Source organism: Zalophus californianus, chromosome 1 (assembly GCF_009762305.2).
Source record: "Zalophus californianus isolate mZalCal1 chromosome 1, mZalCal1.pri.v2, whole genome shotgun sequence".
Taxonomy (NCBI): domain Eukaryota; kingdom Metazoa; phylum Chordata; class Mammalia; order Carnivora; family Otariidae; genus Zalophus; species Zalophus californianus.
Window position 1 is genome coordinate 5,086,130 of NC_045595.1, and position 23,454 is coordinate 5,109,583.

The 23,454-nt window shown below is 41.1% G+C and overlaps 1 protein-coding gene across 1 annotated transcript in view; it reads left to right on the forward strand.

Annotated features, from left to right (window-relative positions):
- LOC113917915 (putative adhesion G protein-coupled receptor E4P) overlaps positions 1–23,454 on the forward strand; it is a 56,049-nt gene that overhangs the window by 17,881 nt on the left and 14,714 nt on the right. Inside the window, exons 6-12 of the mRNA XM_027586012.2 lie at positions 1,630–1,670; positions 2,331–2,466; positions 2,996–3,103; positions 7,981–8,165; positions 8,767–8,934; positions 10,663–10,857; positions 22,448–22,683. Coding sequence (XP_027441813.2) covers positions 1,630–1,670; positions 2,331–2,466; positions 2,996–3,103; positions 7,981–8,165; positions 8,767–8,934; positions 10,663–10,857; positions 22,448–22,683 — 1,069 coding nt within the window. The remainder of the gene's footprint in view (positions 1–1,629; positions 1,671–2,330; positions 2,467–2,995; positions 3,104–7,980; positions 8,166–8,766; positions 8,935–10,662; positions 10,858–22,447; positions 22,684–23,454) is intronic.

Consider the following 23,454-nt stretch of genomic DNA (forward strand, 5'->3'; position numbering starts at 1 on the left):
TACTGTCTCACAGTCTCTGTAGGCCAGGAATCTACGTGTAATTTCCCTACATTCTCCACTCCAGGGTTTCTCACAGCTACAGTCAAAGTGTTGGGTGGGGATGCAGTCTCATCTGAAGGCTCATCTAGGGGCAGATCTGCCTCCAAGCTCACTCACGTGGTTGCTGGAAGGATTCAGTTCTTTCAAAGCTACTGGACTGAAGGCCTCAGTTCCTTTCTGGTGGTTGGTGAGAGGCTGCCCTCACTTCTTAGATATGTCAGCCTCTCCAGCTTGCTTTGTTGTAGTGAGCACATGAGAATATCCAGAGAGAGTGTGAACAAAATAGAAGTTGTAGTCTTTTATAACCCAGTCTCAGCAGTGACATCCTATCACTTTTGCTGTGTTCTATTCATTAGCAGTGAGTCACTGGGTCTGGTCAGGGGGAGGAGGGTTCCAAGTGGCAAGGATCACTGAGAGTCACTTTAGAAACCTACTTACTTCATGTACTGGGTAGAATAGAATCTCCCCAAATTCACGTACATCTGAAACCTGGGAATATGATGGAATATGATCTTATTTGGAAAGAAATTCTTTGCAGTTTTAATAAAATCAAGAGGTGGTCATACCAGATGAGGGTGGGCCCTCAATCCAATATGACTGGTGTCCATATAAGAAGAGGGGAATTGGGTGTAGAGACACACACACATACAGAGGGACATGCAAGGACAGACACAGAGGCTGGGGTTCTGCCACCACCAGCCAAGGGACACCAAAGATTGCTTGCAACCACCAGAAACTAGGAGAAGCAAAGAAGGATCTTCCTTAGAGCCTTCAGAGGGAGTGTGGTCCTACCAATAACCTTGATTTTGGACTTTTAGCCTTCAGAACCATGAGAAAATAAGTTTCTATTGTTTTAAAGCCACCCAGTTTGTGGCACTTTGTTACAGCAGCCTTAAGAATCTAATACACCTCACCTACCCATTTTGATTATTAAGATATGTAAAATATTCAGTGCAGTGCTAGCCACCTAGAAAGACTCAATAAATATTAGCCATTAAGCTACATAACCCTGTTCTAGAACCTTCTGTCTTTCTTTACATGAGATCGTGTGTATTAAGGCACTTTATATGCCATGTTGTGTAGACAATTGCAGGTATTATTACTGCTTCTGTATTATTAACCCAGTTAACACCCACTCCTTCAGGAAGCCTCCTCTGCACACTCCATATTCTAGGATTTCTCTGTGTGCTCCCAAGGTATCTTATCCTATATATTAAAAACAGGTGGGATGCTTGTAATCACTTAATTATTTATTTGTCATTATTTACCTAGTGACTCTCCCACCAGACTGCAAACTCCACAAGGGAAGACCCTTTGTTTCTTTGTCAATTTACTTCCATAAGGTTTAGTATTGTTCCTGGCTTTTAGTAGGTGTGCAATAAATACTATTGACTTAATTATTGAACTGGAGGCCCCACCCTAATCCCCTTTTAAATTTCTACTGTAGAAGACATTTTGGACTTCTTGGAGGGAACTTGGGCAAGGATGGGAAGCATCAGAGAAAGACTCAACTCAATAGTGATTGGAAAGGAATGTGGGCCAGGTGTGTTACCTCCCACATTCCACTCAATGGCTACTTTTCTTTCCCAGAGGCTGCCAGTGAGGAGACACCAGTCTCAGGGAATATTCAGGTGAGTGAAGTGAAGCCTAGGTCTGAGAGACAGTTGGCCAGTCTTGCTATGTTATTCCCCTGCTCAAATAAGTACGATGGCTCCCTCTGCCTTTTAGGACACACCAGCTCTCACGCAGGAATGATTTGTCCATTCTCCCAGGGGACATCTGGCAATGCCTGGGGACATTTTTTGGTTGTCACAACTAGGGTGCTACTGGCATCTAGTGGGTAGAGACCAAGGATGCTGCTAAACATTTAGTTATGCCCAAGGACAGCCTCCTACATTATCTGGTCTCAAATGTCAATAGACACTGAGAAACGTTGGCAAGGTTTTTAGTGCCTCAGCTGTTGTTCAAAGACTGGCATCAAAAATCTAGAGCTTCACTCAACCTCTGTCACCACTTCCCATCCCCTGTCTTTCTCTGTAAGGCACTCTTCATGGGTTCCAGACATGTCATCCTTTAGGTCCTCGTGTTCTCATAAATACAATGGAGTGAATGATACACCTTTCACAAGGCTGTGTGTGGTCAATGAGAAGATACATATCAGGTCGAGATTGCAGAATCTACACCTTAATCAATGTTATTGCCTTCAGGGCTCACCCAACCACACACAAGTATATTCCTGCTTTCTCAAGTTTCAGGAAGAGCCTACCTAATTAGCTTTATTTCTTTGAAAGGAAATTCTGAGGAACAACGGAAGCAAAGAGCACATTGCAAAAATGGCTACCCAAATATTTCAAAAGATGGAAGTGATCATATGGACTGAAGATTTAGCTTCTCCAGGAAAGCATGATAATTCTACACTTGGTATAGGTAAGAAACATAGGCACTTTCCTTATGACCAAAACATTTTATGAGGGTGATCTTTGTCAGACCTTGTGTTTATATGTTTATGTGATATGGAGAATTCATTCAAGGGGTTCTTCCCAAATGCAGACCTGCTCCCAGGTGACTGTCCTTGGAAAACTTTTAAATGTTTAGCTTCTCTTGCTTAAAAACTTAGTTACCCCCTCACCAGTTACTCCAGTATACATTATTTAAAATGTTTTTATCTTTAAATATTATATGTAAAGGCTGAGCTTGCCCACCCTGGTTGCAGCTCCAGGAAACATGGCCATCCCCTCTCTTCTCCTGGGTTGCTGTGGCCAGTGGATGCTGCTTAGACCATTTTGACCATCTCATCCCCATCAGCAAGAGATGTGGAAGGGAATGCCATCTGGTCTGCCTTGCATACAGAAAAGGAAATCACCAGTAGGGGGCCTTCCAAAGAAGAGAGTTCTTCAACAAATTTCTTATGCATGAGAAGCGAGCAAAGCAGGACTCACTTTCTTAATGTTTCCAGTCTATGAAATCAAGAGGTGCAATGAGACAAGTGAGAAGACTGTTCTGGAAGCTGGAAATAACACCATGGATATCGACTGTATTGGTGCTTTCAAAGGAACCATAGGAGGTACTGTGTTTGAGATGGATTCTCCTGACTTCCAAATCCTAGGCATTGTTGTCTCATTTCTAGGTGACTGGGCCAACTTAAAAAGCCTTCAAGGCATGGGGGACTCTACATGGGTTCCACTAACCATGCAATTTGGGGGACACAGTTAGTGGGTACTTTGTGACATGCTGAGGTTCAAACAAGGATCCCTTGGCATGCTTCCTTAAAAGGAACAGGCTGATGCATGCTCTCTGTCCATGTGATGGTCTGAAAAGGCAGCACTTGAAAGTGGTAGATGATTGTCTTGAACACTATTTCTCTTGAGAAGTGTTTTATGATTGCTCTATTTAAAATAGTCCCTAGCCTTTCTCTGTCCTATGAGTTGGCAAACTTTTTCTCTGAAAGGACCAGACAGTAATTTTTTTCTCAAGTTCTTATTTAGATTCCAGTTAGTTAACATACAGTGTAATATTAGTTTCAGGTATAGATGTTAGTGGTTCATCACTTACATACAACACCTAGTGCTCATCACAAGTGCCCTCCTTAATACCCACCACCCATTTAACCCATCCCTCCACCCACCTTCCCTCCAGGAACCCTCAGTTTGTTCTCTATAGTTAAGAGTCTGTTTTATGTTTGCCCTTCTTTTTTCTTTTTTCCCCTATGTTCATCTGTTTTGTTTCTTAAATTCCACATGTGAGTGAAATCATATGGTATTTGTCTTTCCCTGACAGACTTATTTCATTTAGCATAATACACTCTAGCTCCATCCATGTCATTGCAAAAGGTAAGATTTCATTCTTTTTTATGGCTAAGTAATATTCCATTATAAATGTATAATCCATCCCACATCTTACATCTTTATCCATTCATCAGTTGATGGACATTTGGGCTCTTTCCATAGTTTGACTAATGTTGATAATGCTGCTATGTTTGTATCCCTTCGAATCAGTATTTTTATATCCTTTGGGTAAATACATAGTACTGCAATTGCTGGATCATAGGGTAGTTCATTTTTTAACTTTTTGAGGAAGCTCCATACTGTTTTCCACAGTGGCTGCACCAGTTTGCATTCCCACCAAAAGTGTAAGAGGGTTCCTCTTTCTCCGCATCCTTACCAAGATCTGTTGTTTCCTGTGTTGTTAATTTTAGCCATTCTGACAGATGTGAGGTGATATCTCATCATGGTTTTGATTTGTATTTCCCTGATGATGAGTGATGTTGAACATCTTTTCATGTGTCTGTTAGTCATCTGTATATCTTCTTTGGAAAAATGTCTATTCATGTCTTCTGCCCATTTTTCAACTGGATTATTTGTTTTCTGGATGTTGTGTTTTATAAGTTCTTTATAAAACTAACCCTTTATCAGGTATGTCATTTGCAAATATCTTCTCCCATTCCAAAGTTTGCCTTTTAGTTTTGTTGATTGTTTCCTTCGCTGTGCAGAAGCTTTTTATTTTGAAGAAGTCCCAATAGTTTATAGTTTATTCTTGCTTTTGTTTCCCTTGCCTTGCTTGGGCCAGGTGATCTTTTTTTTTTTCTATGTTTGTCACCATACAGTACATCATTAGTTTTTGATGTAGTGTTCCATAATTCATTGTTTGCGTATAACACCCAGTGCTCCATGCAATACGTGCCCTCCTTAATACCTATCACTGGGCTAATCCATCTCCCCACCCTCCTCCCCTCTAAAACCCTCAGTTTGTTTCTTAGAGTCCATAGTCTCTCATGGTTCGTCTCCCTCTCTGATCCCCCCCCCTTCATTTTCCCCTTCCTTCTCCTAATGCCTTCCATGCTATTCCTTATGTTCCACAAATAAGTGAAACCATATGATAATTGACTTTCTCTGCTTGGCTTATTTCACTTAACATAATCTCCTTCAGTTCCATCCATGTTGATGCAAAAGTTGGGTATTCATCCTTTCTGATGGCTGAGTAATATTCCATCGTATATATGGACCACATCTTCTTTATTCATTCATCTGTTGAAGGGCACCTCAGCCTTTTCCACAGTTTGGCTATTGTGGACATTGCTGCTAGGAACATTGGTGTGCATGTTGGGCCAGATGATCTTTGTTATAACTACTCAACTCTGACATTGTAGTGGGAGAGCAGCCCTAGATGATTTGTAAATGAAGGGGCATGACTGTGCGCCAATAAAACTTTATATTACAAAAACAGGTGGTAGGCTGGATTTGATTCTCAGGCCATAGTTTGCCACCCCTGCTTTATTCCACCATCTCATTTAAATTTCTGTACAGCATGTACACTATGCAATTTTTCTTAATTTATTTGTTGTCCATCTCCCCCACTATAATATCAGCTCTCTGATGGCAAGAAGTTGGCCTGTTTTCTTCACTGTTGTATTGCATGCTTAGAACACTGTCTGGCACACACTAGATGCCCAATAAATATTTGATGAAAGAGTGAATAAATACATTAATGAAAGAGTGCATGAAAAATATCCCAAAAAGAAAGACCTGGTACTCTGGAGAGAGTGAAATAACTGCTGTATTTTCTCCAGAAAATTTCCAACTACTGATTAATCTTCACTCCTTATTGTGAGCTGTCAGATGGAGAAGGCAGAGGGAAAAGATCTACAAATGAGTTGGTTTTTAAAATGGAGTAAATAATAATATAGGTGGAAAGTGGCTTTGGCTAAAACTGGGATGGTGGCCCATGAATAATTGTAGTTTAAGAAATACTACATCATGCTATAGAGCATCCTATGTGAATTTACCTTCTGTGAATTAAATCATTCTTGCATGAGAAGGGGAGGGAAAGAGGTTAGGAGGGAGAGAAACAGAGAAAGACAGAGAGAGGGAAGGAGAATGATAGAATAAATTAAAAGAATGTGTCATCCTGCATACCTTTCCATACCTTTCTAAATTAGATGCCCCAGAGTGAGCTTGAAATGGAAGATGGGTTCCTGTCTCACATTGAGGTCTTTCATCCATTTTGAGTTTATCTTGGTGTATGGTGTTAGAGAATGGTCCAGTTTCATTCTTCTGCATGTGGCTGTCCAATTTTCCCAGCACCATTTATTGAAGAGACTGTCTTTTTTTCCATTACATATTTTTTCCTGCTTTGTTGAAGATTATTTGACCATAGAGTTGAAGGTCCATATCTGGGCTCTCTATTCTGTTCCATTGGTCTATATGTCTGTTTTTGTGCCAGTACCATGCTGTCTTGGTGATCACTGGTTTGTAATATAGCTTGAAATCGGGCAACGTGATGCCCCCAGCTTTGTTTTTCTTTTTCAACATTTCCTTGGTGATTTGGGGTCTTTTCTGATTCTGTACAAATTTTAGGATTGTTTGTTCCAGCACTTTGAAAAATCCTAGAAGAGAACATAGGCAATAACTTCTTTGACATCGGCTCTAGCAACTTCTTTCAAGATACATCTCCAAAAGATAGCGAAACAAAAGCAAAAATGAACTTTTGGGATTTCATCAAGATAAAAAGCTTCTGCACAGCAAAAGAAACAGTCAACAAAACAAGAGGCAACCCACAGAATGGGAGAAGATATTTGCAAATGACACTACAGATAAAGAGCTGGTATCCAAGATCTATAAAGAACTTCTCAAACTCAACACCCAAAAAACAAATAATCAAGTCAAAAAATGGGCAGAAGACATGAACAGACATTTCTCTGAAGAAGACATACAAATGGCTAACAGACACATGAAAAAATGTTCATTATCATTAGCCATCAGGGAAATCAAAAGCACATTGAGATACCACCTTACACCCATTAGAAAGGCAAAAATGGACAGGGAAAGAAACAACAAATGTTGGAGAGGTTGTGGAGAAAGGGGAACCCTTTCTTTTGGTGGGACCTTACACTATTGGTGGGAATGCAAGTTGGTACAGCCACTTTGGAAAACAGTGTGGAGGTTCCTCAAAAAGTTAAAAATAGAGCTACCCTATGACCCAGCAATTGCGCTCCTGGGTATTTACCCCAAAGACACAGATGTAGTGAAAAGAAGGGCCACATGCACCCCAATGTTCATAGCAGCAATGTCCACAATAGCCAAACTGTAGAAAGAGCCGAGATGCCCTTCAACAGATGAATGGATAAGGAAGATGTGGTCCATATATACAATGGAATATTACTCAGCCATCAGAAAGGATGAATACCCAACTTTTACATCAACGTGGGTGGGACTGGAGGAGATTGTGCTAAGTGAAATAAGTCAAGCAGAGAAAGTCAATTATATGGTTTCACTTATTTGTGGAACGTAAGGAATAGCAGGGAGGACATTAGGAGAAGGAAGGGGAAAATGAAGGGGGGAATCAGAGGGGAAGACGAACCATGAGAGACTATGGACTCTGAGAAACAGACTGAGGGTTTTGGGGAGCGGGTGGGGGGATGGGTTAGCTCGGTGATGGGTATGAAGGAGTGCACGTACTGCATGGAGCAGTGGGTGTTATACGAAAACAATGAATCGTGGATCACCCTACATCAAAAACTAATGATGTATTGTATGTTGACTGACATAACATAATAAAATAAAATTAAATTAAATATAAAATTAAATTAAATTAATTTAAAAAATGGAAGATGGGAATGTGTGATTTCCTCATCCTGCCTGTTCCACCTGCTCTTTTGAGCACAAACATCTTGCCTCATGGCTCTGATTTTGATGTCTAAGGGCTCATATATATTTTTTTAATTCATTAATGGATATTTTGCATTATATCTCTTATAATGTGTGGTACACTATAATGTGTATTACATATACAAACCACACATAATGTGTTGATGGAGCAACATAAGGGATTTCCAAGGGCGATTTTGACTATACATAATATTTGCCTTATGACTCTCACACAAGACACTAGCATACTGATTTCCTATAATACAGATGTCCTCTAAAGTGATTTCTGTTTTTTCAGATAGAAGTGCAGTTGCGCTTATCACTTACCAGTCTCTTTGGGATATTCTGAATGGATCCTTTTTTAATGATGGAAGAGGGACACAGGAAATGAAACTGAACTCTCGTGTCGTGAGTGGCACCATAAGTACGAAGAAAAAAGTATATCTGTCTGAACCTGTGTTACTGACCTTCCAGCATATTCAGGTGAGCAAAATCCAGAGCTGGTTCTCTGTGCATTACCTCAAAGAGGTGTGTTATGATGGGTCCTGCCAAGAAATTGAATCCAACTCTGCTCATTCAGAGTTAACAGAACCAACAAGAAATGTTGAGGCACCCAGAGATTGCCACCAGGGGAAGCTATTATCACATTTAAGCCTAAAAAGGCAATGGAGGGATGAGCATTGTTGAGCCCAGTGAGAGCTGGAGACATGCCGGAGGGTTGCCCTGCTGGAGATGGAGATATTCTGAAGCAGAAGAAGTGTCTGGAAGAAACACCTGACTTCCTCCTCCTCTCATCTAAGGACTTCTCATCAGTTCCTCTCATTCATTGTCCCAGTGACAAGGAGCCTGGGTAAAGCAGTTCATAAGGGTCAATCCCTGGGGCTCTGAGATGACCAGAGAAGGGCAGAATAAAGGAAGAATAAACCCCACAGAAGGTGTGGTCATATGAAACTCTTCCCCACAAGTGTTCTAGATAATGGGATTTTCCCATTCCAGTTTCCAATGCAAGGCATCCATGACTAACCTATAAAATTAAGATAATAAAACCAGAAAGAGCCCTGCTTTCATGCTATTTTCTTTTCAGCCTGGTGGTGCAAGAAGAAAATATTTCTGTGTCTACTGGAAAGGATCAGAGGAGGGGGGCACCTGGTCGACAGAGGGCTGCTATCATGTGGGCAGCAACGATTCACACACCAAATGCAAGTGCTTCCACCTTTCCAGCTTTGCTGTCCTCATGGCTCTTGTTCCCAAGGTACCAAGATTCATGCTCCCCTCCTGGTATCTGATTGTGTCCAACAAACTGTGAGATTGTCCTCTCCATGTCTTAAAAAAAGACTGAGATCATGGGGCGCCTGGGTGGCTCAGATGGTTAAGCGTCTGCCTTCGGCTCAGGTCATGATCCCAGGGTCCTGGGATCGAGTCCCGCATCGGGCTCCCTGCTCCTTGGGAGCCTGCTTCTCTCTCTGCTTCTCTCTCTCTCTCTCCCTCTGTCTCCCATGAATAAATAAATAAAATCTTTAAAAAAAAAAAGACTGAGATAAGTAGTCAAGTGGAAGTAGTTTACTTGAGAGGTAATTCCAGGAAGCACCAATAAGGGGCTGGCAAATGAAACAAGAAAAAACAAAAGTTAATGCAGAGAGCATTATCAAGCCACTCATTACTTTGGGCATCTGGAATTTAATTCTCTCTAGGGTACTCTGGGAATCAGTGTAGGAGATGCATCTGAGTCATCCTAACTGAACTGCAAGAGAGCTAGGCTATCTATAGACCACCTCCTCTCAGGCATTGGTTGAAAGCTGCATGGGGGTGGGGGTCGTTAATTCTGGCATGTCCACAGGCATGGGCAGAGTAAGCTCAAGCTAGCAGAGAAAGCTCTCAAACATTGGAAAGTTGGGTTGTCAGCCCCTATAGTTGCGGGGTCTAAGATGATCTGGAATCAAACATCCGTTACTCTGCAAGAGACAGTTACAATTGGTCAGATGGGAAAGAAGGCAACTGACTGTCTCCAATGAAAAAGTATAGGTCCTTGAACTTCCCAGATCCCAACCACATCTAGGATCAGCCAGATTTAAAGAAATTTACCTAACTTCTTCCCCTATTTCTTTTAAGCTCTCAATTACTGAACATTTACTGTATGACAATCATTACATTACACATTTAAATGCATTGGCCTCATTTTATTCATTCAACAAATTTGCATATGACTGCCTACTATATGCCAGATGCTCTAGGCATTGAGGATACAGCAGAGAACAAAACAGATAAAGAAATTCCAACCTTCATGGAGATGACTTTGGAGAGCTATGTTGTCCAATAGGATTACCAGCCACATATGGCTATTGGGCACTTGAAACGTGGCTAGTGTGGCTGAGAACCAACTTTTTTATTTTATTTAATTTTAATTTATTTAAACTAAGAAGCAGTGTGAAATATTTTTCCATTAAATACCACTTCATTCATAGGATTTCATTTCACTTTTATCATTGAAAATAAAAGCATCTGAATTCAGATGTGTTGTAAGCATAAAATACACCCTGGATTTCAAGGGCTTAATATGGAAAAAAGTATCAAATATCTCATTAATAATTGTTTTACATTGATTGTAATTTGAACTGATTGCATTTTTATTGTATTGATTATATTCAATACATTGGACTGATAATATTTTAAACATATACTATTAAATTAATTTGACCTGATTCTTTTCACATTTTAAAAGATATGGCTACTAGAAAATTTTAAATTCCACATGTGGCTCACATATTTCTTTTGGACAACACCAGGCTAGTGGTTTTGGTTTTTAATAGCCTTGTGTGGTGAATGCTATTAGTGCACCCATTTTGAAGATGAGAACATCAAATCTCAGAGAGGTTAAGTCAGTAGTTTAAGGGACTGAACTTGAAAGCCCGTCAGACTCTCCCTCAGAAACATAACTGCAGAATTGGAAACTATAATGAATTCTTCACTTGGTGGCTCATAGGTGGATCCTGTGTTGACCATGATCACCTATGTGGGGCTGAGCCTCTCTCTGCTGTGCCTCCTCCTGGCAGCCCTCACCTTCCTCCTGTGCCAACCCATCCAGAACACCAGCACCTCCCTCCACCTGCAGCTTTCCATCTGCCTCTTCCTGGCCCACCTGCTCTTCCTTACAGGGATTGATCAAACTGAGCCTAAGGTAGGTAATTTAACCAAATCACCTTCTTGTCATAATCAAATCTAGCCATGTTGTCTTGAGGAAGGATGGGGAGAAGGCAAGAGTCAGCAGTAATGGTAACAACATGGATGGAGCTAGAGGGTATTATGCTAAGCATAATAAGTCAGTCAGAGAAAAAAAAATGCCATATGATTTCACACATATGAGTAATTTAAGAAATAAAACAGATGAACATAGGGGAAAGGAAGGAAAAATAAAATAAGATAAAAACAAGGACAAACCATCCTGACTCTTTTTTTAATTTTTATTTTATTTTTTATTTTTATTTCATTATGTAATGTTAATCACCATACATTACATCATTAGTTTTTGATGTAGTGTTCCATGAATCATTGTTTGCGTATAACACCCAGTGCTCCATTCAATACGTGCGCTCTTTAATACCCATCACCAGGGTAACCCATCCCCCCAGCCCCCTCCCCTCTAGAACCCTGTTTGTTTCTCAGAGTCCGAGTCGCTCATGTTTGTCTCCCCCTCCAATTTCCCCCCCTTCATTTTTCCCTTCCTACTATCTTCTTCTTTTATTTTTTAACATAAAATATATTATTTATTTCAGAGGTACAGGTCTGTGATTCAACAAACTTACACAATTCACAGCGCTGACCAGAGCACATATCCTCTGCAATGTCTATCACCCAGCCACCCCATCCCTCCCACCCCACCCCCACTCCAGCAACCTTCAGTTTGTTTCCTGAGATTAAGAATTCCTCATATCAGTAAGGTCATATGATACCTGTCTTTCTCTCATTGACTTCTTTCACTCAGCATAACACCCTCCAGTTCCATCCACGTCATTGCAAATGGCAAGATCTCATTCCTTTTGCTGGCTGCATAATATTCCATTGTGTATATATACCACCTCTTCTTTATCCATTCATCTGTCAATGGACATCTTGGCTCTTTCCACAGTTTGGCTATTGTGGACATTGCTGCTATAAACATTGGGGTGCACGTACCCCTTCAGACCCCTTCATTTGTATCTTGGTGGTAAATACCCGGTATTGCAATTGCTGGATTGTATGGTAGCTCTATTTTCAACTGTTTGAGGAACCTCCATACTGTTTTCCAGAGTGGCTGCACCAGCTTGCATTCCCACCAACAGTGTAGGAGCGTTCCCCTTTCTCTGCATCCCCGTCAACATCTGTCAGTTCCTGACTTGTTAATTTTAGCCATTCTGACTGGTGTGAGGTGGTATCTCATTGAGGTTTTGATTTGGATTTCCCTGATACCGAGCGATGTTGAGCACTTTTTCATGTGTCTGTTGGCCATTTGGATGTCTTCTTTGGAAAAATGTCTGTTCATGTCTTCCGCCCATTTCTTGATTGCATTATTTGTTCTTTGGGTGTTGAGTTTCAGAAGTTCTTTATAGATTTTGGATACTAGCCCTTTATCTGATATATCGTTTGCAAATATTTTCTCCCATTCTGTCGGTTGTCTTTTGGTTTTGTGGACTGTTTCTTTCGCTATGCAAAAGCTATTTATCTTGATGAAATCACAATAGTTCATTTTTGCCCTTGTTTCCCTTGCCTTTGGCAATGTTTCTAGGAAGAAGTTGCTGCGGCTGAGGTCAAAGAGGTTGCTACCTGTGTTCTCCTTTAGGATTTTGATGGACTCGTGTCTCACATTTAGATCTTTCAACCATTTGGAGTCTATTTTTTTTTATTTTTTTATTATTATGTTAATCACCATATATTACATCATTAGTTTTTGGTGCAGTGTTCCATGATTCATTGTTTGTTCATAACACCCAGTGCTCCATGCAGAACGTGCCCTCCTCAATACCCAGCACCAGGCTAACCCATCCCCCTACCCCCCTCCCCTCTCGAACCCTCAGTTTGTTTTTCAGAGTCCATCATCTCTCATGGTTCGTCTCCCCCTCTGACATACTCCCCTTTTCTTCCTCTCCTGTTATCTTCTTCTTTTTCTTTTTTCTTAAAATATGTTGCGTTACTTGTTTCAGAAGTACAGATCCGTGATTCAACAGTCTTGCACAATTCACAGCGCTCACCATAGCACATACCCTCCCCAATGTCTATCACCCAGCCACCCCATCCCTCCCACCCCCAACCCCTCCAGTAACACTCAGTTTCTTTCCTGAGATTAAGAATTCCTCATATCAGTGAGGTCATGTGATACATGTCTTTCTCTGATTGACTTATTTCACTCAGCATAACACCCTCCAGTTCCATCCAAGTCGTTGCAAATGGCAAGATCTCATTCCTTTTGATAGCTGCATAATATTCCATTGTGTATATATACCACCTCTTCTTTATCCATTCATCTTTCAATGGACATCTTCGCTCTTTCCACAGTTTGGCTATTGCGGACATTGCTGCTATAAACATTGGGGTACACGTACCCCTTCGGGTCCCTACATTTGTATCTTTGTGGTAAATACCCAGTAGTGCAATTGCTGGATCGAACGGTAGCTCTAATTTCAACTGTTTGAGGAACCTCCATACTGTTTTCCAGAGTGGTTGCACCAGCTTGCATTCCCACCAACAGTGTAGGAGGGTTCCCCTTTCTCCACATCCCCGCCAACATCTGTCGTTCCCTGACTTGTTAATTTTAGCCATTCTGACGGGTGTGAGGGGGTATCTCATTGAGGTTTTGATTTGGATTTCCCTGATGCCAAGCGATGTTGAGCACCTTTTCATGTGCCTGTTGGCCATTTGGATGTCTTCTTTGGAGAAATGTCTGTTCATGTCTTCTGCCCATTTCTTGATTGGATTATTTGTTCTTTGGGTGTTGAGTTTGAGAAGTTCTTTATAGATTTTGGATACTAGCCCTTTATCTGATATGTCATTTGCAAATATTTTCTCCCATTCTGTCGGTTGTCTTCTGGTTTTCTGGACTGTCTCTTTTGCTGTGCAAAAGCTTTTTATCTTGATGAAATCCCAATAGTTCATTTTTGCCCTGGCTTCCCGTGCCTTTGGCGATGTGTCTAGGAAGAAGTTGCTGCGGCTAAGGTCGAAAAGGTTGCTACCTGTGTTCTCCTTTAGGATTTGGATGGACTCCTGTCTCACGTTTAGGTCTTTCAACCATTTGGAGTCTATTTTTGTGTGTGGTGTAAGGAAATGGTCCAGTTTCATTCTTCTGCATGTGGCTGTCCAATTTTCCCAACACCATTTGTTGAAGAGACTGTCTTTTTGCCATTGGACATTCTTTCCTGCTTTGTCAAAAATAAGTTGACCATAGAGTTGAGGGTCCATTTCTGGGCTCTCGATTCTGTTCCATTGATCTATGTCTCTATTTTTGTGCCAATACCATACTATCTTGATGATGACAGCTTTGTAATAAAGCTGGAAGTCCGGAATTGTGATGCCGCCAGCTTTGCTTTTCTTTTTCAGTATTCCTCTGGCTATTCTGGGTCTCTTCTGGTTCCATACAAATTTTAGGATTATTTGTTCCATTTCTTTGAAAAAAGTGGATGGTATTTTGATGGGGATTGCATTGAATGTGTAGATTGCTCTAGGTAGCATTGACATCTTCACAATGTTGGTTCTCCCAATCCATGAGCATGGAACGTTTTTCCATTTCTTTGTGTCTTCTTCAATTTCTTTCATGAGTATTTTATAGTTTTCTGAGTACAGATCCTTTGCCTCTTTGGTTACATTTATTCCTAGGTATCTAATGGTTTTGGGTGCAATTGTGAATGGGATCGACTCCTTGATTTGTCTCTCTTCTGTCTTGTTGTTGGTGTATAGGAATGCCACTGATTTCTGTGCATTGATTTTATATCCTGCTACTTTACTGAATTCCTGTATGAGTTCTAGCAGTTTTGGGGTGGAGTCTTTTGGGTTTTCCACATACAGTATCATATCATCTGCAAAGAGTGAGAGTTTGACTTCCTCTTTGCCGATTTGGATGCCTTTGATTTCTTTTTGCTGTCTGATTGCTGTGGCTAGGACTTCTAATACTATGTTGAATAGCAGTGGTGAGAGTGGACATCCCTGCCGCGTTCCTGACCTTAGGGGAAAAGCTCTCAGCCTTTCCCCATTGAGAATGATATTCGCTGTAGGTTTTTCATAGATGGCCTTTATGATATTGAGGTATGTACCCTCTAACCCTATACTCTGAAGAGTTTTGATCAAGAAAGGATGCTGTACTTTGTCAAATGCTTTTTCTGCATCTATTGAGAGGATCATATGATTCTTGCTCTTTCTTTTGTTAATGTATTGTATCACGTTGATTGATTTGCAGATGTTGAGCCAGCCTTGCAGCCCAGGAATAAATCCCACTTGGTCATGGTGAATAATCCTTTTAATGTACTGTTGGATCCTATTGGCTAGTATTTTGGTGAGAATTTTTGCATCCATGTTCATCAAGGATATTGGTCTGTAATTCTCTTTTTTGATGGGGTCTTTGTCTGGTTTTGGGATCAAGGTAATGGTGGCCTCATAAAATGAGTTTGGAAGTTTTCCTTCGATTTCTATTTTTTGGAACAGTTTCAGGAGAATAGGCATTAATTCTTCTTTAAATGTCTGATAGAATTCCCCTGGGAAGCCATCCGGCCCTGGGCTTTTGTTTCTTGGGAGATTTTTGATGACTGCTTCAATTTCCTTAGTGGTTATAGGTCTGTTCAGGTTTTCTATTTCTTCCTGGTTCAATTTTGGTAGTTGATGCATCTCTAGGAATACATCCATTTCTTCCAGGTTATCTAATTTGCTGGCATAGAGTTGCTCATAATATGTTCTTAGAATTGTTTGTATTTCTTTGGTGTTGGTTGTGATCTCTCCTCTTTCATTCATGATTTTGTTGATTTGGGTCATTTCTCTTTTCTTTTGGATCAGTCTGGCCAGGGGTTTATCAATCTTGTTAATTCTTTCAAAGAACCAGCTCCTAGTTTGGTTGATCTGTTCTACTGTTCTTTTGGTTTCTAGTTCATTGATTTCTGCTCTGATCTTTATGATTTCTCTTCTCCTGCTGGGTTTAGGCTTTAGTTGCTGTTCTTTCTCCAGCTCCTTTAGGTGTAGTGTTAGGTTGTGTATTTGAGACGTTTCTTGTTTCTTGAGAAAGGCTTGTATTGCTATATACTTTCCTCTCAGGACTGCCTTTGCTGTATCCCAAAGATTTTGGACAGTTGTGTTTTCATTTTCATTGGTTTCCATGAATTTTTTTAATTCTTCTTTAATTTCTTGGTTGACCCATTCATTCTTTAGTAGGATGCTCTTTAGCCTCCATGTATTTGAGTTCTTTCCGACTTTCCTCTTGTGGTTGAGTTCTAGTTTCAAAGCATTGTGGTCTGAAAATATTCAGGGAATGATCCCAATCTTTTGGTACCGATTGAGACCTGATTTGTGACCTAGGATGTGATCAATTCTGGAGAATGTTCCATGGGCACTAGAGAAGAATGTGTATTCCGTTGCTTTGGGATGGAATGTTCTGAATATGTCTGTGAAGTCCATTTGGTCCAGTGTGTTATTTAAAGTCTTTATTTCCTTGTTGATCTTTTGCTTAGATGATCTGTCCATTTCAGTCAGGGGGGTGTTAAAGTCCCCCACTATTATTGTATTGTTGTCAATGTTTCTTTGCTTTTGTTATTAATTGCCTTATATAATTGGCTGCTCCCATGTTCGGGGCATAGATATTTACAATTGTTAGATCTTCTTGTTGGATAGACCCTTTAAGTAGGATATAGCGTCCTTCCTCATCTCTTATTACAGTCTTTGTTTTAAAATCTAGTTTGTCTGATATAAGGATTGCCACCCCAGCTTTCTTTTGGTGTCCATTAGCATGGTAAATGGTTTTCCACCCCCTCACTTTCAATCTGGGGGTGTCTTTGGGTCTAAAATGAGTCTCTTGCAGACAGTATATTGATGGGTCTTGTTTTTTAATCCAATCTGATAGCCTGTGTCTTTTGATTGGGGCATTTAGCCCATTTACATTCAGGGTAACTATTGAAAGGTATGAATTTAGTGCCATTGTATTACCTGTAAGGTGACTGTTAACTGTCTGCTGTCTGTGTTCGTTTCTGCTCTTTGCTGCTTTTAGGTTCTCTGTTTGCTTAGAGGACCCCTCTTAATATTTCTTTTAGGGCTGGTTTCGTGTTTGCAAATTCCTTTAGTTTTTGTTTGTTCTGGAAGCTTTTTATCTCTCCTTCTATTTTCAATGACAGCCTAGCTGGATATAGTATTCTTGGCTGCATATTTTTCTCGTTTAGTGCTCTGAAGATATCTTGCCAGTCCTTTCTGGCCTGCCAGGTCTCTTTGGATAGGTCTGTTGCCAATCTAATGTTTCTACCATTGTAGGTTACATATCTCTTCTCCCGAGCTGCTTTCAGGATTTTCTCTTTGTCTCTGAGACTCTTAAGTTTTACTATTAGATGTCAGGGTGTTGACCTATTTTTATTGATTTTGAGAGGGGTTCTCTGTGCCTCCTGGATTTTAATGCCTGTTTCCTTCCTCACATTAGGGAAGTTCTCTGCTATAATTTGCTCCAATATACCTTCTGCCCCTCTCTCTCTCTTCTTCTTCTTCTGGGATCCCAATTATTCTAATGTTGTTTCGTCTTATCGTATCACTTATCTCTCGAATTCTGCCCTCGTGATCCTGTAGTTGTTTCTCTCTCTTTTTCTCAGCCTCTTTACTTTCCATCATTTGGTCTTCTATATCGCTGATTCTCTCTTCTGCCTCATTTATCCTAGCATTTAGTGCCCCCATTTTTGATTGCACCTCATCAATAGCCTTTTTGATTTCGACTTGGTTAGATTTTAGTTCTTTTATTTCTCCAGAAAGGGTTTCTCTAATAACTTCCATGCTTTTTTCAAGCCCAGCTAGTATCTTTAAAGTCATGATTCTGAACTGTAGGTCCGACATCGTACTAATGTCCGTATTGAGTAGGTCCCTGGCTGACGGTACTACCTCTTGTTCTTTTTGCTGAGGTGATTTCTTTCGTCTTGTCATTTTGTCCAGAGGAGAATAGATGAAAGAGAGAACAAAATGCTAACAGGTTCACAACGTCCCCAGCAAATATACTGTATACAAATCAGAAAAGTCCTGAAACCAGGGGAAAAGAAAGGGAAAGAAAGAAAAAAGAAAGAGAAAAAGAAAAAAAAAGAAAAAAAAAGATAAAAACAAAAGCAAAACAATACAAAAAAAGCAGAATATGATCAAATATGATCAGGCTAGTGCATAGATCAGTGCCACACAGTAGATTTTGGGCGTATTTTGGTCTGTTAGAAAAAAGTGCCTCCTAAAATTTTAAAGGAAGAAAGACATATATGTACAAAATAAGGGTTGATACAATGAAGGGATGGAAGATGACTGTAAAGATGAAAATTATAAAAGGACTTGGTAAGATAAGTTGTTTGAAAAAAGAAAGAAGATTTAAGAAAAAAAAAAGGAAAAAGGGAGAGAATGTGATCAGGCAGGAGACTAGAACAAAGCCATACACTAGTGATTTAGGGTATATTTTGATCTGTTAGAAGAAACTGTACCTCAAAATTTTGAAGAGAGAACAACTTATATATATATGCCAAAAATAAGGGTAACTACTATGAAGGGATAAAATATGACTCTAAAAATGAAAAATAAAAAGTTTTTTTTCTTAAAAAAAGGGATTGATAAGATATTGGTTGAAAAAGGGAAAAAGAAAAATAAAAAAAAAAGTCAACAAAAATTAACTTTGATGAAATAATGGATCATGGTAAAAAAAAAAAAAAAAAAAAAGCCATGAATCTATGTGCAGTATTCCCCTAGCGCTGGAGTTCTCCCATTCTCCTTGATCGATCAGCTTGGTCTTGGCTTGCTGGCTGTTTGTGCTGATCTTCTGGGGGAGGGGCCTGTTGCTGTGGTTTCCAAATGTCTTTGCCGGAGGCGGAATTGCCCCGCCCTTGTGGGTCCGGGCTAAGTAAGCTGCTCCGGTTTGCTCTCAGGAGCTTTTGTTCCCTGCAAGCTCTCAGTACAGCTTTGGAGGACCAGGGCAGAAATGGTGGCCTCCCAATCTCCACCCGGAGGAGCTGAGAACTCGGGGCCCCGCTCCTCAGTGTGCCCCCTGAGAAAAGCAGTCACTTCCGTGTCCCCGGTCTCCGGCCGCACTCCGTGCTCACCCGGCCTGTGATCGAGCGTTGCTATCTCTGGCACCAGACCCCGCACGGAGTCTCCAAACCCAGCAGATCCCTGCAGTGCGTTCCCGCACCGCTCCTCCCCGGGAAGGAAGGGGAGTCTTCCCGGATCTGCTGCTTGTTGGGTCCCTGCTGGGGGAGCCGTGCCCCGACTGGGCCGCAGATCACAGTTTATGGCAACCCCAAGCTGAGAGCCCGCGACTCTGCTCCGTCTCTGCAGCCGGCTTCCCCGCTCTGATACCTGGGAGCTCTGGCGCACTCAGGCACCCCCGGTCTCTCTGTGACCCCAAGGGTCCTGAGACCACACTGTCCCGGGAGGATTCCACCCGCCGCTTAGCCACTGCAGCGACGTCCCTCCGCCGAGCCAACTTCTAAAAGGTCCGATTTTGTGCTCCGTGGCTCTATCACTTGCCAGAAGCGGCCGGCGGAGGCCCCTCCCCCGCCGTCTATCCTCCCGAATATCGCCTCGGATTCACTTCTCCGCACTTCCTACCTTCCAGTGAGTGGTCGCTTCTCTGTTCAGAGAGTTGTTGCTACTCTCCTGTTCGATCTCCTGTTGAGTTCATAGGTGTTCAGAATGGTTTGATCCCTATTCAGCTGAATTCCTGAGACCAGACGAAATCTAGGTCTCCTACTCCTCCGCCATCTTGCTCCACCCCCTCTATTTTTAACTTCTTGAGGAACTGCTACACTGTTTTCCAAAGTGGCTGTACCAGCTTGCATTCCCACCAACAGTGTAAGAGAGTTCCCCTTTCTCCACATCCTCGCCAACATTTTTTGTTTCCTGCCTTGTTAATTTTTGCCATTCTAACTGGTTAATGGTGGTATCTCATTGTGATTTTGATTTGAATTTCCCTGATGGTTACTTATGTTGAATATTTTTTCATGTGTCTATTAGCCATTTGTATGTCTTCTTTGGAGAAGTGTCTGTTCGTGTCTTCTGCCCATTTTTGACTGGATTATTTGTTTTTTGGGTGTTGGGTTTGAAAAGTTCTTTATAGATCTTGGATACCAGCCCTTTATTTGTAGTGTCATTTGCAAATATCTCCTCCCAGTCCATGGGTTGCCTCTTTGTTTTGTTGACTGTTTCCTTTGCTGTGCAGAAGCTTTTTATCTCAGTGAAGTCCCAAAAGTTCCTTTTCCCTTTTGTTTCCCTTGCCTTTGGAGATGTGTCTTAAAAGAATTTGCTATGGCTGATGTCAAAGAGGTTACTGCCTATGTTCTTCTCTAGGATTTTGATGGATTCCTGTCTCACATTGAGGTCTTTTATCCATTTAGAGTTTATCTTTGTATATGGTGTAAGGGAATTGTCCAGTTTCATTGTAGCTCTCCAATTTTCCCAGCACCATTTATTTAAGAGACTGTCTCTTTTCCATTGGATATTCTTTTCTGCTTTGTCAAAGATTAGTTGACCATAACATTGAGGGTTCATTTCTGGGTTCTCTATTCTGTTCCATTGGTCTATATGTCTGTTTTTGTGCCAATACCATGCTGTCCTGGTGATCACAGCTTTGTTTTAAAGATTTATTTATTTATTTTGAGAGAAAGAGAGAGAGAGATTTAGAGATAGAAAGAGCTAGCAGGGGGAGGGGCAGGGGAAGAGGGAGAATCCCAAACCAACTCCCTGCTGAGCAGAGCCTGACTCAGGGCTTGATCCCACAACCCTGAGATCATGACCTGAGCCAAAACCAAGAGTTGGTTGCTCAATCATCTTAGCCATCCAGCACCCCAAGAGACTCTTAACTATAGGAAACAAATTGAGGGTTACTGGAGGGGAGGTGGGTGGGGGGACATGGTAATGGGGTGATGGGCATTAAGGAGAGCACTTGATGTAATGAGCACTGGGTGTTATATGCAACTGATAAATCTCTAAATTCTACCCTTTAAACTAACAATACACTATATATTAACTAAATTAAATTTAAATTAAAAAATTTTTTAAATAAAAAAATAGAGTCAGCAGTGATGGTGTTAGGGGAAAAAGCAAGTTTCCATTTCAACTCTCTTCATCTGTAATTCTGAATAAAACCTGTACTTTTTGAGAAGCCATTTAGCAAGCTGACTGAGAGTCATACTGATGGCATTAGGTAAGGTAACAGTAGTTCCTGTAACAAATAAACTCCAAAATGTCATTGGCTAAGCACAAGAGTAGTTAATATCCCCCTTCTGTATTAGGAGAGGATGGACAAACAGGTTTGAAAGGAGTCTGTCCTCCAACTGCAGGCTTATGGAAGCTCTTCTGTCTTGTATGCACAGCTTTCAAGGTCATCCAAGAGTCCTTTCCATTTTCATTAACTGAAAAGAAAAAAGAACGTGGCAGAGTCCCATGAGGGAGCTTTATATGGGCCATCTTAGAAAATGGTGCACATCACATCCTTTCACGTTCTACTGGCTATAAATCAGTGAAGTGGTCCCACCTGAGAGCAAGGGGAGCAAGGGGAGCAGGGAGATATAGATGAAGTCTCATCCTAGTGACAAGTCTATAGTCTGGAATCGGGGATAGAGGGAGTTTTGAATTCTGGGTGGATAGCTTTGCTCCACAAGTGATATTAGCTTTTGTCTCCATTATGATCACAGTCATCATCATATCCAGGAAGAATTGGAACTAACTGTTTTCCAAAGTTCCTTTTAACCCCAAAAGACTATGATCTCACAGCCAGAAGGTTGTGAAAGCACTATTTTTCTCCCCTGGGAGCAGTATATTGCTATGCTTAAGAGTAAGTATAGTCTCTGGAGACAGTTTGGGTTTCAAATTTTTTATTTTTTACTAGCTATATGATCTTGGGTGAGATTTACCTTTTGGTCCCCAATTTCCTCATTAGAAAATGGGCAAGGTTGGCAAGTACAGTGCTGATGCTGATTCTGTCCCACCCTCTGTTTCTGTAAAAAAAAAAAATCTGTTTTAAAAACAGTCTGTTTTGTTTTTTGGAACCACAGCCACCAGTGTCTGAGAGATGGATGTCCCACTCAAGCAGAGAGCAAATTCCCCCTTCCTCCATCTAAGTTTTCCTTAGACCCTCAGGTGGATTGAATGATGATGCCCACCCTCATTGTTGAGGGTGATCTTTACTTAGTCTACCAACTCAAATGCTAATCTCTTCCTGAAAACCCCCCACAGAAACACAAAAAACACACCCAGAAACGATGTTTTATATGTTATCGGGGCATTCTTTAGCTCAGTCGAGTGACACATAAAATTAAGCATCACACCCACCCAAAGGGAAAGGGCCATGGAATATTCATCTACCAACTCTCGTCTGTCATGGATCTGAGGGCGGTTCCCATGGCATTCATTCCTTGGTATTTCTAGCCCGCTCCATATGTGGAGTAAGCAAGGGACACTGAGAGCTCCCCCAAAATGTGTTGCCCCCAGGCAAAATGACACAGGTGTTAGAATTGAAAATGTAGGTCAACATCCAGGAAATGTTAAGTGCTGAGGACATGATCAGGCACAGACCACATTCCTAACTCTTGTCTCCCCTCCAGGTGCTGTGTTCCATCATCGCAGGGGTGCTGCACTACCTCTACCTGGCCTCCTTCACCTGGATGTTCCTTGAAGGGCTGCACCTCTTCCTCACCATTAGGAATCTCAAGGTGGCCAACTACACCAGTGCAGGCAAATTCAAGAAGAAGTTCATGTACCCTTTCGGCTATGGGATTCCAGTTCTCATTGTGGCTGTGTCTGCAATAGTAGGACCCCAAAATTATGGATCACATATTCAGTAAGCATGATGTGTGCCTTTATGGTGGAAGTGGCGTCTGTGGCTGATACATGATCTGAAATCAAAAAACATTTCAGTCCATTTCCTGTTGTGAATTATACCTCCCAAAACCAGTCCGGTTTTAAGCCATAATTCTATTTTCTCTTAGAAATTCCTAGAGGAATGATTCTCAGCATCTTTGGAGTTGGATCCTTTTGAGACTTTTGGTGAAATCCAGGGCCTATTTCCCCAAACAAGGAAATATACCTTTCAGACAAATGTACTTACACATAAAATTTTGAATACAACTTCAGGACATTAGGGAAAAAAGGTACACTCAGGAAATTCAGGGACAGAAAAGCCCACCTGTGGCCTCTGTGTTCTAGAGGATTCTGAAATAGCATACTGAAGAGCTTGAGATTCATCCCAAAATGTAAAGAGTAACAACAATAGCAACAAAACTTGAAGGCCTGTGATGCATGAGATAGTGCATATCATGTCTCATTCTCCCCATGATCCTGTGGGGCCAGCACTGTTCATCACCTCATACATGGGACTTCTGGGTCTTAGTGCATCTAGGAAACATTCTTAAGGTCTCAGCTAAAAAGAGAATTAATCAGAATTCCTCACTAAAGGAATTTCTCCCTCATTAAGAAGTTTACAAAGCTCTGCAAGGTTAGTTGAGGACGTTAGTATTTTGGCAATGGGTCTTCAGTTAGGGAGTAGGAACGCATGTGCTAAAACAACATGATGAAGGTGTCTCTCTTGAAGAAAAAAGATGTCCTGTCTCCA